The sequence below is a fragment of the Phodopus roborovskii genome, unplaced genomic scaffold, assembly GCF_943737965.1.
Source record: "Phodopus roborovskii unplaced genomic scaffold, PHOROB, whole genome shotgun sequence".
In the NCBI taxonomy this organism is placed as follows: Eukaryota; Metazoa; Chordata; class Mammalia; order Rodentia; family Cricetidae; genus Phodopus; species Phodopus roborovskii.
In genome coordinates this window covers 10,503,051-10,517,164 of record NW_026126408.1, presented here as the reverse complement: position 1 = coordinate 10,517,164, position 14,114 = coordinate 10,503,051, and the positions used below count along the sequence as shown (strand labels likewise).

General features: G+C 41.1%; 1 protein-coding gene and 1 pseudogene across 3 annotated transcripts in view; one reads left to right on the top strand and one right to left on the bottom strand.

Annotated features, from left to right (window-relative positions):
• The first annotated feature begins 478 nt into the window (after positions 1 to 478).
• Positions 479 to 14,114, top strand: part of Atad2b (ATPase family AAA domain containing 2B) — a 134,207-nt gene continuing 120,571 nt past the window's right edge. For 2 of the 3 annotated variants that reach the window (XM_051181696.1, XM_051181695.1), the window contains exon 1: positions 481 to 896. In XM_051181696.1, the coding sequence (XP_051037653.1) occupies positions 690 to 896 (207 nt within the window). In that variant the 5' untranslated portion in view covers positions 481 to 689. Of the gene's footprint in view, positions 897 to 14,114 lie in introns of all 3 variants that reach the window. The other variant, XM_051181697.1, reaches the window with a different exon arrangement.
• On the bottom strand, positions 7,883 to 8,301 carry LOC127220034 (60S ribosomal protein L36a-like; annotated as a pseudogene).

Below are 14,114 nucleotides of genomic sequence, written 5' to 3'. Positions count from 1 at the left end.
GTACTGCGCCCTTCTTTCCAGTCCTCTTCCACCCCGCGCCTCGGCCTGCCGTTCCTTGCGTCATCCAGGCCACCGCAGGAGTCGCGGATATCTGGGGTCCTCTGTCCTGGCCGGGCGTTGAAGGGTCCACTCGGGAACCCGTCCCGCGCCGTGGTCTGCTGTGCCCAACCCCCAGTCTAGACAGGCTAGTGAAACCTAGCCACAGCCGAGTTCACAGCCCAGAGCGCCTCTCTCACTGCCCCCGCCCGCCGAGCACTGACGTCACGGAGGGGCGGGGCCTACGGAGGCTGCGGAGAGAGAAGGGCTGCGCGTCCTTGCAGCGCCCCGCAGCGGCCGCGGCCGGAAGCGGCCTCGTCGGCCCTGCGGCGCCAGAGCCCTGACGCACGGAGCTCGAAAGAGAGAAAGGGGCAGACATGGCGGCTCCGCTCGGCTCCCGCTGAGGACTGCTGAGCGGGCTCAGGGTCTGTGCGGCCGGCCTGCAACCTCGCTTCCGCCTCCCGCACCTTGCCTCCTCGTGCTGCCGCTGCCTTCTGCCCCGCTCTTGCTTGTCGTGGCCTGCGTCCCACAGAGGCAACGCGAGCCGGCCCGGCAAGGCTCCGCTGGCCCTGACTGCCCGCCGGCGGGCCGGCCTTCCTCGCCTCTCCCGGGAGCGGCGGGCGCGGCGTGGACCCGGTCCCCCTGGCTGGACCATGGTGAATACCCGGAAGAGCTCACTGCGCCTTCTCGGGTCCAAGTCTCCCGGGCCCGGGCCTGGGCCTGGGGCCGGAGCGGAGCCGGGGACGACCGGCGGCAGCAGCCATTTCATCTCCTCTCGGACCCGCTCTTCCAAGACGCGCGCGGCCAGCTGCCCGGCAGCCAAGGCCGGGGGAAGCGGTGGCGCCCTGGACGAGGCCCGGGTAAGAGCGGCGGCCCGCGGCCGAGTCTTTCGAGCGCCGTCCCGGCCGCCCGGGCTTTGTCTGGCCGGAGACCGTCTGCGGGTGCGGTGGAGGGTGGCAGCCGCCGACGGGCCGCGGTGACTCCAGCACCTTGGCTGTGCCGGCCCGGTTCTTTTGTGTTAGAGAACAGCACTCGAGTTCGCGGGAGAGGGATCTTGGGTCCTTTTCGGGGACATTGGAATGGTCTGCCTTCCTTGTCCTTGCCCGGTCTCAGAGGGGGAACTCTAGAGGAAGCAAGAACGTAGGCTGCAGTCCCTGGCTTGGAAGGGGAGAAGAGAGAAGTGAAAGTTTTCCGCGGTGTCAAACCCTTCTTGAAAGTGTGTCAGCTCTTGCCGCTTTCTTGCCGCTGTCTAACTGAGCTTACTTAGTTTGGGGGTGGTTCAAGTTGGTAAGGAAGTGAGCAGAGTTCCAGTTGGCAGGCAGGCAGGCAGGCGGGGAGGGATGCTGAAAAAAGTTTGTAGCTGCTCTGACACCAACTTTAAAAACAAAACCAACGCTTAACGCCTCTCCAGGCAAGGCAGAGAAGACGCGGCGCTCTAAGCTGTAGGGTGAACCCAGGTTCATCTACTTAGGAGCAGAGTACTTTCAAGTCACAAAAGGAGTGTGTAGAAAGGAACGAGTCGAGTGGGCACCCTCATTCCGAAGTGACATGCTTTATACGGTTCTGTTAAGGAAATGGTTTGCAAAGCCAAGCTAGCACTGTTATTGTACCTGCAGTTGCAGAAGTGGCATTCGAAGAAGTAGGAGATGATTTAGTTCTGTAAAAAGACGAGATCTGAGATCCTGAACTTTGGTCACCCACAGTGTGTAAAACAGAACTTTTTTTTTTCTTTTTGAGAGAGGGTCTCACTATGTAGCTCTTGCTGTCCTGGATCTCACTCTGCAGACTGTGCTTTGAACGCATAGAACCCCTGTCTCTGCCTCTCAAGCGGTTTGTTTTTCTTGAATTCAAACTACTCTCCCCACAGGTGTCACTTTAAAGTTAGCAGGACATTTGTGTTACTATGGGATTGGTTCTGAATTCAAAGAACCAGTTGGATAATGCCTAGAAAGAGATGGACTTTCCAAGAGTCATTTGGTCAAACAGTGTTACTTAAAATATTCCTTTAATTTAAATTCACACCATTTTTGTTATCTATGTTTTATACTATTTTGATACTAATCAGAATGAATCAGTATATAGAACAGAAATATTTTACCATACTGTGAAATACATTTATTGTGTCTTTGGAAACCTTTTTCTGTGAAAAATCTGGAAGTATTTTTGGGCTGTCTTAATTTAGTAGACTTTTAGGAGTGTATAGATCTCTTTGGTTGAGCTAAGTGTTCTGAAGATTGTTTTTTCCTGTAGAAACTACCCTATGAATTTCTTAACTTGGTGATGTTATCACATCCTTAAATAATTTTGAGGAACAGCATGTCCTCTACACTTAAGTGCAAATAAAATATTTAGAGTGTAAGCATGTAATTGTATCATGCCAAGAATGCCTACTCTATTAGAGCAGTGTCAAACTCATTTGAAGCAATTAGCTCATCTCTCACTGATCGGTTTGTGGTCCCATTTTTGAATTCAGGGATCTCATGCTGTCCTTACCCCCTGAGGAATAAGGTGAGGTAATTTGTCAGGCAGCTGTTATGGAGATGTTAAAAGGCAAAGAATCAATAGTCTAAAGTAGAAATGAACACTTGGTAGCTTTTAAATGGCTAGAAGAATGAAAGATTGTTTTTCTAGAAGGATACTAATGAAACATCATTTTGAGAACTCTTTAAAAGTGTTTTAAAAGACCACAAACAGCTCTTAAGATTTACTTTGAAATATTTGCCTTTTCATTCTTAAAGGGATTTTATGTTATAGCTCTAGTGGATGATGGAACTAATTGTTTTCTCTGAGAAATTTTAGAGATACTCTCATCTCATTGTGAGCTATTGACCAGAGAAGAGGAAAAGTTACAGGTTACATATATGAAACATGTTTATTACTTTGTTGTGTATTCCTGAAGTAAATTGATTTGAACCTGGTTAGCTCTTCTTTAATTTGGTTTTATGTTATAGGAATTTAGTTGTCCTAGTTCACCCTTTCTGGTGTGTTTAAATATACCTTCTGTATTTGTGGGGTCTTTAATAAACATTTCTTCCTGTTTGCAAAGCCTGACTTGATGGGAATTGATTACTATTTTGTTGCTTTAGAAGACCCTCCTTTTTACATTAAGAAGTATATTTCTCTTTGTACCCTAGTGATTAAGGAGTTCTTTTTCCCTTACTTTTGTATTGTTTTTCACATTTATGTTGACTTTTCTTTCCTTCTCATGATTTTAAACTATTTCATTCACTTTCTAATTATTTGTTCATGTGCTTTAAAAATCATGGCACCAAGGGTTATTCCTAGAGTTTCATCTTATTCTTAAGTGGTGTCTATGTAGTGAAGCAGATAAAAAGCTGATAAACTAGGAAGCATTCTGAATATATTGGAATGATTTCTCAAAAAAAAAAAAAACACCTTTTTTCTACTTTTAAGTTTTTTTTTTTTTTTTTTTTTTTTTTTTTTTTTTTTTTTGGAGTCAGAGTCTTGTATGTTTTTGACTGGTCTGGAATTTGACAGGTAGACCAAACTGTCCTGGACTTTGTTGTGATTGATTCTTCTGCCTCTGCCTCCTGAGTGCTGGGATTACATTCATGTGCCATCATTCCAGGACCTGTTATTATAGATCCTGAGGAATTTGGGGATAAGAATGAGCCTATAAAACTGTCACCACCATGAAAACCACATTCACACCAATCACTTCTATAGTTTTCCTGCTCTCTTTAGTACTTCTATTGTTAGAACTTATTTTTCCACAGGATACAATTAGTTCCTTTTCTCTTTGATACAGTATTCTTTTGTGAGTATGATACATTGTATTTCTTTTTGGATGTGATGCAATATTTTTAGCTTTAGTCAATATGCTTAATAGTAGCTTTCTAGAATTTAACTGGCATAAAAGAAACTTTGTTGGCTTTGACCATTGTCTCCCCTCCCTGTTCTTTATCCCTTTAGCTCTTGGCAGTTACCCTTGTTCATTCTGCATATTTGAATTTGCCTGTCTTCTGTTGTACATACGAATGAGATCATACAGTGTTGTTTGTGTCTGGCTTAGTTCACTTAACATAATGTGTTCCAGGTTTGTCTATGTTTTAAGTGGAAGAATTTTCTTCTTAAAGGTTGAATAATATTCCAATGTATATACTTTACATATACACAGATCATATTTTCTTTTATTTATCTGGCATGTGGCATTAATATTATTTTTATATTTTGGCTGTTGTGCATAATGCTGCAGTGGATGTAGGAATGCAGTTGCATCTTTGAAATTTTTTGTGTTTTATTTTTTTGAGACAGGATTTCTCTGTGTAGCCCTGGGTGTCCTGGAACTTGCTCTGTAGATTAGGGTGATGTTGAAAGCTTGATTTTTAGTTCCTTTGGGTAAATACCCAGAAGTGAGATTGCTGAATCATAATGGTAGTTCCATTTTTATTGTTTTGAGGGTCTTCCACTGTTTTCCAGGGTTATTACTACATCATTTTCCCTTTCTATGAGGAAAGGGAAACATGGGGTTCCCTTTGCTTACAATCCTTACCAACACTTGATGGATGTGTGTGTCCCCTTTCCCCCCCACAGGGTTTCTCTGTGTAGTCATGGCTGACCTGGAACTCACTCTTAGACCAGGTTGGCTTCAAACTCAGAGATCCACCTGCCTCTGCCTGTCTAGTGCTGGCATTCAAAGATGTACACTACCATAACCTGTTACTTGATAGATGACTTAAGGATAATTTTTTAACTGGGGCATAGTGGAACATGCTTAAAAGCATGAGTCAAAAGCAGGCAGATTTCTGAGTTCAAGGCAAGCTCTACATTGTGAGTTTCTGGGCACATAGAGCTTTGTAGTGAGTTCCTGTCTTGAAAAAATAGCCCTCCTCCCACAAGAAAACCAATAATTTAAAAATAGCTATTCTGTGTGGAATGATATCTCATTAAATTAAAATACTGTACTTATTTATCAATTTTAGAAGTTTGTATATTATGGCACATGTCTGGAGGCCAGAGGATAACTTTTGAAAATTGGTTTGCTAACTCACCATATGAATCTCAGGGATTAAACTCAGATTGTTAAATTTGGTAGCAGGTGTTTTAACATAATGAGCTTTTCCCTAGAATTCATTTATTTATTTTATTTGTACTCTCCTCCACCTCCCAGTTTCTCTGTGTAGCTTTGGCTGTTCTAGAACTCTGTCTATAGACAAGGCCGGCCTTGAACTCACAGAGATCTGCCCACCTCTGCCTCCCAAGTGCTGGGATTAAAGGCATGTTCCACCAGCAGTTTGTATTTTTCTAAGGAGCAGTAATATTGAGCAAAATTTCAATATGCCTGTATATCATTTGTCTGTCTGTTGGGAAATGTCTACTTAAGGTTTTAATTGTTTTTTGTTTGTTTTTGTATTTTTTTTTCCTGTTTTTGATGCTGAGGATCAAACCCAGAGTAAGCCAATACTCTACCACATCTTTTGATAGGTCTTTAGAGCCTTTACTAGATGTTCTTAAAAACTTCATTATAGATAAATCATGATTTCTGGCAGCCAGCTGGGCAGGTGGTAGGATTGCCACTTGTTAAGAGGACTATTGGAGCCCAACTTGTTTACATTGGAGTGGAAAGTGATACTGTTTAAAGGGCCACCTTAAAGTGCTACAGTATTCAGAGCTGTTGGACATTTTAGGAAATACACAGTAAAGTTTGAATGTACCTGTTGATACTAGGCGTTTGATTTTGCATTAGAAATATTTTACAGTTTTATGTTTTCCCTCTTGGGGAGAATTTTGTGTAAAAATGACTTACCTGGGAGGAAAGATTTAATGAATTTTGGATAAAATGTTATATGGGAATACAAAGTTGGTGTGGAAACTGAACTGTATGTGCTATGTATTAACTTGAAGTGTAAACCGGAGCTAGCAATGGTGATAAATGTCTGTAAATTTGGGCACTTGAGAGACAGAGGCAGAAGGATTGTGGAGAGTATGAGGCCAGCCTAGGGTGCAGAGTGAGTTTATAAGCATTTGGGGCTGCACAGTGAGAACCTGTCTTGGAAAACCAAGGTGGGGGAGGGAGCCTCAGTAGACATGGAGGGCATGGTCTATGCTGCCAAAAATCAGGTGGCTGAATCTACAGGATCCTTATAAATTTGAGGACAGTCAGTATGATACCCTGTCCCCAAAACAAACAAAATGAAACAAAAGCCAAGGGGGGGGGGATAACAGGTAGATTGTTTTCCTTTGGGGTGGTGAGGATGGACCCCAGGATTTTGCACATGTTTACTAGCACATGCTCTTCTCTTAAAAACATTGCATTGTAGATGCTTTTTGAAGGATGTTATGTATAATGACAGTGTGTAATGTGTATTAGTGTTTAAATATTCTTGAGTGTGAGCTGCTGTTACACAGATAAACCATCTTGAAAACAAACCAAAAAACCAAAACAAAAAAGCAAAAATTGTTTTTTCTTTAGTTTGTCTCTCACTTTGACAAGAGATTTTGCTATGTTGATTAGGTTTGTCTTGAACTCCTGCCTCAGCCCCCTGAGTAGTTGTAATTATAGATAGTGAACCTGGTATCCTTAGACTGTTTGTGATAGAATTGTCTGTAAGCATCACGAGGGCAGACGCTGTATCTTTATTTCCCCCTTAATTCCATTAATTCCTCTGTTCAGGACCTATTCCAACATCTGACGAGATGCTCAATAAATATCTGCTAGTGGATGAGTGAATAGCATATTGAGGGGTTGGCCCATTTTATTAAACTCTGAAGCTAACTAAGGCTTTAAAAATAGAGGGCAAAAGAAATTTAGCATCAAACATTAAAGACTACATGTATATGTGATAGGCATATTCGAAAACAAAATGAATTGGTTCTGACAAAATCAATGATGTAGATAAAACTTCAGTTACAGTTCTGGATTCCATCTACTGAATGTTTTGGTGGAATCTTATGTTCTTTGTTGTTGAGATGTGGCTTCAAAGAAGATAGGGTCTTTTGTGTTGCTTAGGCTGTCCTTGAACTTGTAATTACTACCTCAGCCCCCCAATGAGCTTTGATGGTAAGCATATATCAACTTGCCTGACAGGTTCTGCAAGTTGAGATCTGATTCATAGCATAGTCTATGTGAGTTACCCTTCCAGGAATTGTACAGTATCATCCTTGAGTGTCATATGACTTGGAGTCCCCAGCCTCCAGCAAAGTGCTAGGGATGAAGTAGATATATCACAAAGCAGTCTGTGCCTCAGTTTTAAAGCCTAGTGGGAAAGAGGAAAATATATACTATAAAAATATAATTAGCCCATCTTTGAAATCTGGTTCCTTCTTGTCTACACTTATTTGGATAACTTATTAGCCTTTTTGAGCTGCCACTTTTACACTCAGTTCCTGTGTGAGTTTTGGATGGGGCCTAATCATCCTGTTGTGATTTTTTTTTTTTTTGAGACAGGGTTTCTCTGTAGTGTAACGTTGGAGCTTGTCCTGGAACTAGCTCTATAGACCAGGATGGTCTCAAACTCACAGAGATTTGTCTGCCTCTGCCTCCCTGAGTGCTGGGATTAAAGGCATGCACCACCACTGCCTGGCTGTGTCAGAATTTTATATGCATTCTTGACTCCTTTTATGTCTTTAAAATCTTTTGACTCCTCCTTTTGTGTCAAATTTAGATTTAGGTGATGACATAAAAGAATACTATTCTAGAGATTTGATAGAAGCCTGTGGTTAGAATTACTCTAATGTGCTACCTAGCTTCTTTGCATATTATGGTTAGTGAGTTCAGTGTGGTCTAGTTTTTGCAGTAAGAGTTTAGAGTATTTAAGAGATAATGAATGGAGTAGGCTGGTATTTTTGGACTTTGAATTTTTTTTTAAGGGAATTTCCATAGTTTATTCCCTCCCAAAAGACCAACCACAATCAAATGAGGTGAGTTTCTTTTATTGTCTTCATAACAAGATCAGCTTAGAACTGGATCACTTGGCCCTTTCTCTTCTTATCACCTCCCAGTTCAAAATGCTTGCATCTCTTAATAGCCAGCATCCACTTAGATCTGCAGTTAGGCTAACACACTCAAGCCTCAGCACAATCTTCTTTGTAGTTTTAGCCTTTTTTCGGAAAATGGGCTTAGTCTGCCCACCATATCCACTCTGTTTCCTGTCATAACGCCGCTTTCCCTGGGCATACAAAGAGTCCTTGCCCTTCTTATACTGCGTCACTTTATGGGGCTGGTGCTTGCCACATTTCTTGCAGAACGTCCGGTGGGTCTTAGGAACATTCACCATGTTGGCGGGAGTGATATCGGCACAGAAAGAAAGAGGGAAGGCCAGCGACGGACCTGGACTTTGAATTTTTGGGTTATTTTAAAAACTTGTCTGTCAGCCATCATGTTTTTTTTTTTTTTTTTTTTTTTTTTTTTTTATAGCAATGTAATTTCAGAGAAATAGATGTAAATTAAAATTCTTGTCAATATTTTGCAAAACTTCTGTTAGCCAATTCTTTTTCCTTTAAAAGTAGTAAAGATAATTAAAATTGAATCACTTATTAAATATTTTACCTTCAAAATTGTATAGAAAAAATATAGTTCAAAAACAGTAGATGGACTGGTGAGATGGTCCTTGGATAATGGCACTAGCCACTAGGATTGACCTGAGTTTGATCCTTGGAACTGGAATGATGGAATGGGTAGTCTTCTGACCACAATACACCTGTCACATGCATGCACACACAAACAGTTTTATAACTTTGTGTAATGTTTCTCTATTTCATTTTTTGAGACAGTATTTTGTGTAAGGTCTCAAACTGGACTTGACTTGAACTGGGCAATACATCCGCTTCTCATAAGTGCTAGGATTGTTGATATAGGTTACCATATTTGGTTCTGGCTAGATTTTTGGATTTTTAATATTTTAACATCTACGCCTTATGTACTTTTAGAAGAAATTTTCAGTAAGAAGTCAAGATTGAGAATGTAAAAAATTGTAAAGTCATTTTTACAACGTTTCACTATTTAGTATAATTAGTTTATAAGTGTCCACCTTGATGAATGATTGTAATTCCCAAGTACTTTATGTAAGGTTTTAAAAAATTATGTTATTATTGGTACTATTGTTATTTTTGAGAGTTTGACTCTATAGCCCTGGATGTCCTGGATCTTACTGTATGAAACACGCTGGCCTTGAACTCACAGAGATCCGCCTGCCTCTACCTCCCGAGTGCTGGGACTAAAGGCGTGTGCCACCACCGCCCAGCTAAGGTATTTATCTTTTTAATAAAGACTAGTTTTTCTAGGTTACAGAAGACAGTGCTTACTAGGTAGGGTGACCATATGATCTTGTTAGCTCAGGACAATGCTGACTTTACTATATAGTCACAATCTGTGATTGTGTAAGAAGAATGGTCAGTGACATCAGCACTCAGTTGAACATTGTTTATGTGCATGTACTAAATTAAGCTTATATGAATAATATTTAGTTTTAGAGCTCTTTTTAGTTTTTAACCTTTTACTATCAGTCTCTGAGTGGTTGTGGATACATATAGTCCCTGTCTATCTAATGATTTTGCAGAGTGTATCTGTTGTGTTTAACTGTATACTCTAAATGCTTCAGTATTGCTGCAGTTAAAAACCTTTGTACAATGCCTCTTGTGGATTTGGTATGGGAATAGCTTTGAGATAGATCCCAGGAATGAGTAGGGTATACATGCACTTACAAATGGTTACCCCAGATTTTCTGTTTTTGTCTCCATGTTTAAGAGTAGTGTATAAATGTTCCTATAGCCCCACATTTCTGCTGATATTTAGATATTTAGCATGCAACTCATTATACCCATACTAATTTTATTTTGGTTTCACTAATAAAATGCCAGTTAAGATCTTTTGCTCTAACCTTCTTTATTTTTTTTTAATTTTTAAAAAAGATTTATTTATTTATTTTTTATGTGCATTGGCATTTTGCCTGCATGTGTGTTTGTATGAGGGTGCCAGATCCTCTGGAACTGAGTTACAGACAGTTGTGAGCTGCCATTTTGGTGCCAGGAATTGAATCCTGGTCCTTTGGAAGACTGACCAGTGCTTTTAACCTCCTTGCCATCTTTCTAGCCCCTATTTTTTGTTTTGAGTTTACTATCTTCTTGTTGTTTTCTGAAGTATTCCATACCACTGATTCTGTGTGTGTGAGGGAGAGGGAGAGAGAGAGAGCACATATGTACATGGGTACCTATGCTCATGTGTACACATGAGTAGGTCAGACAAGGACACGAGGACAATGTGTAGCCCTCTGTCTCTCCAACTTCTTTCTTTGAGACAGGAGTCCTCACCGAACCTGGACTTACTGTTTTTGGCTAGGTTGGTGGTAGACAAGCTGCAGCACAGCTCCTGTGTCTACCCCTACACCCCACCACTGTGCTGGAATTACAGATACATATGGCTGTGCCTGACTTTTTTCTTCTAATTTGGGTGCTAGGCATTTGAATTCAGGTACTCATACTTTTTCAGTGAGGAATCTTACCCAGTGAACTGTTCGTCCAGCCCAGTGATTGTTTTTAATTTTTATTCCATGATATAGGGGTATTATTTATTTCTGACCTTGCATATACACACACATAGTTTAACTTTCCTATCCCCCTCCCCACATTTTCTTTTCTTTCCTTTTTCTGACATGGGGTCTAGTTGTTTTGTTCAGGCTGTTCTTTAATTTCTGGGCTCAAGCGATCTTTCTGTTTCAGTTCTGAAGAAGCTGAGAATATAGATATGTGCTACGATAACCTGGATCCTAGGTTTTTCATTCTCACATTGTAGCCCAGGCTGGCTTCAAAATAGGGTAGTCTTGTCTTCTGAGTGTGGGGATTTACAGATGTGAGCCACCATGCATACCAAGCTACCATCCATCCATCCATCCATCCATCCATCCATCCATCCATCCATCCATCCATCCATCCATCCATCATTTTGAGACAGGGTTTCTCTGTGCCACTTACTTTGTAGACCAGGGTAGTATTGAACTCACAGAGATCTACCTGCCTCTGCCTCCTGAGTGCTGGGATTGAAGGCATGTGCCACCACCACTTGACTGCTATCATTCTTTTTAAGTTTAATTTTTAACATAAACTTAGAATTTTTTTATTTGCATGAGTGTGTGCCTGCAAGTATGTTTGTGTGCCTGGTGCCTATGAGAGCTGAGGAGGACTTAGGGAGGGCATTTCATACCCTGGAACTGTAGTTACTCATGGTTTTGAATCTTTGTGTGGATGCTGGGAAATGATTCTGAATCCTTTGCAAGAGCCATCTCTATTGCTCCACCTTGTTTTTATTATTAGCATTGGGGGGTGGGTTGTAACAAGTACGGGTTTTTCCGCCTGCCGCCGCCTGGTCTTGTCCTGTTGCCACGCCAGCCCCAAATAACACACAGAGACTCTGTATTTGATACAATACTGTTGGCCCGGTTACTTGTTTTTTATCGGCTAGCTCTGCCTTTAATTATTAACCCATTTCTGCTGATCTATGTATCTTCATATGGCTTTCTCTTACCGGGGAGGCGGCTGGCGTCCAGCTCTCTCCAGACTCTCCATCTTGACTCCTCCTTACTACTTCCTATATCCTCCTTGTCTTCTAGTCCCTCCTATCTTCCTTTCCTATTGGCCAACAGTGTTTTATTATTAACCAGTATGAGAAACATACAGAATGACCTCTCCCATCAGTGGGTCATGTTACCCAGTACTTTATAATCTTTTGCAAGTTGGCTTACAGATTTGGGGGCAATTTTTAAATGGAAGATTTTAGGGTTTCCTAAATAATGTGCCTAGAGCTGGGTGGGGTGGTGCACACATGTCATCCCAGTGCTCCAGAGGTAAGGGCAGGAGAATGGCAAATTTTGAGGCTAGCCTGGGCATATAGTTAGATGCTGCTCTCCTGATAAAACCAACTGTAAATTTGTAGATATATTATGTAGAGAATTAACACCATAATAATTCACCTAAGGAGGAGAATGGACTCCTTCTTAGATGATACTTTGCATACTTCTTTTTCTTTTTTCATTTTTGTTTTGTCTTTTGAGACAAGGTTTCACTGTGTAGCCGTGGTTGTCCTGCAGCTCTTTGTAGACCAGGTTAGCCTGGAACTCACAGAGATCCATTTTCCTCTGTCCCCTTAGTGCTGGGATTAAAGATGTGTTTCATCACCATCAGGCTCATCAACTTTTCTTAACCTCTGAGCCATGTCCAGCCCCACTATCTTTTAGATGGAAGTCTCACTGTGTTAGCAAAGTTAGTCTTGAAGCCAGGGGCCAAGTCCTCCTCAGGATTTATCCTTCAGAGTAGCTGGCTAGCATGAAGATGTGTCCCCACTACCCAATTAAGATGCCATCCAGGGAACTGGAAAGATGGCCCAATGGTTGAGTGCTTGCTGGTGGATCACAAGCACCTATAACTCCAGTTATAGTGGATCTAATACTGTCTTCTGGCCTCTTTTGTCTTCTGTAAGTATTTCTTGGCCCCAGAGACACATATATGCACATGATTAAAATTAAAAAAATAAAATAGCCAGGCATGGTAACACATGCCTTTAATCCCAGTCAGGGATACATAGAGAAACCCATGTCTCAACCAAACCAATAAAACAATTTAAAAATTCCTCTGGGTATCAATGCCATTCACCTTTAATCCCAGCATGGAGAGGCAGCAGCAGGTAAATCTCTGATCTGAGTTCAAGGCCAGCCTGGTCTACAGAGCAAGTTCCAGGACATCCTGGGTTACACAGAGAAACCCTGTCTAGCAAAAACCAAAACCAACCAACCAACCAACCACCCACCCACCCACCCACCCACCCACCCAAACAAACAAAATCCACCTAAACTTTCAACTGTTCAGAAACTTTTTTAAAAAATTAATTGGAACTAGGCCTCATAGCACAGGTTAGATTAGTGATTCTCAACCTTCTAATACAGTTCCTCATGTTTTGGTGACCCCCAACTATAAAATTATTTTTGTTGCTTCTTCATAACTAATTTTAATACTGTTATAAAACATAATGTAAATAGTTTTTTGGAGATAGAGGTATGCTAAAGTGGTCATGACCCACAGGTTGAGAACCATTGGATTAGATTCAAACTCTTCCTCAATTGTCTTCCTTCTGTCTTCTAAGTTGTTGGAATAATAAGTATGTGCCACCTCATCTTATTTTTTTCTATTAAATTCTCCTCTTACACCTTTTTCAAGAATGACCTTTTATTTTTGACACAGGGTCTCAAGTAGCCTAGGCTAGCCTGGAACTTTGGGCAGTCTTTCTGTCTCAGTTGTCCAGGTGCTGGGGTTATAGATGTGTATCACCCTGGTGCCTAGTATGTTCCATGTTTTTAAACATTATCAGTAAAGTCATATAGCAGAAAGTTCAATGTGGTAGTTTACTTCTGTAATCCCAGCACTTGAAAGGCTGTTGTAAGGGTGATTTTAAGTTTGAGGCTAACCCAGGCTACAAAGTGAGTTTCAGGGCAGCCTCAAAAACAACAGCAACAAAAGAGAAGAAAAGCCTCTCCCTTTCTCCCTCTCTTCCTCCTCTTCTCCTTGTATGTTTTTTTTTTTTTTTTTCTGTGCTTATCTGTATTTTTTAAAGATAGTTTAGAAACCATGTAGTAAGCTTTTTTTTTTTTTTTTGGGGGGGGGTGGTGGTGGATCTTTGAGGAATATTCAGGACATTTGTATGCCTGTAGCTTCAGGACTTGGTAGTCAACGGTGGCCTCAAGTAAAGAAAGAGCAGTCCAAGTTTTGTTTTCTGCAGTCATGGTAACTGCTACCTCTGTGCATTCTTTTTACAAAGAAAGAAAGAAAGAGGGAAAAAAAAAAAAAAAAAAAAAAAAAAAAGATCCACTGCTTTGAGCTTTCTAATGCTAGGCTAGGCATCTCCCCAAAGGTGGTTCTATTAAGGAATTTGGAAAAGACTGCTCACACCTACAGACTTCATGATCTCACCGTGGGACTTTTGTCTCCAATAATATTATTTCTGATTTCTCATTTTCTGAGAATTTTGTGCTATTATAGCATTTATATCATTGTTTTGATTTTTTTATCAACCTGAGGAATGGTATTACTTTCAAGTAAGTCTTTTTTTACTCCTTTTGATGTCTTCTATACAT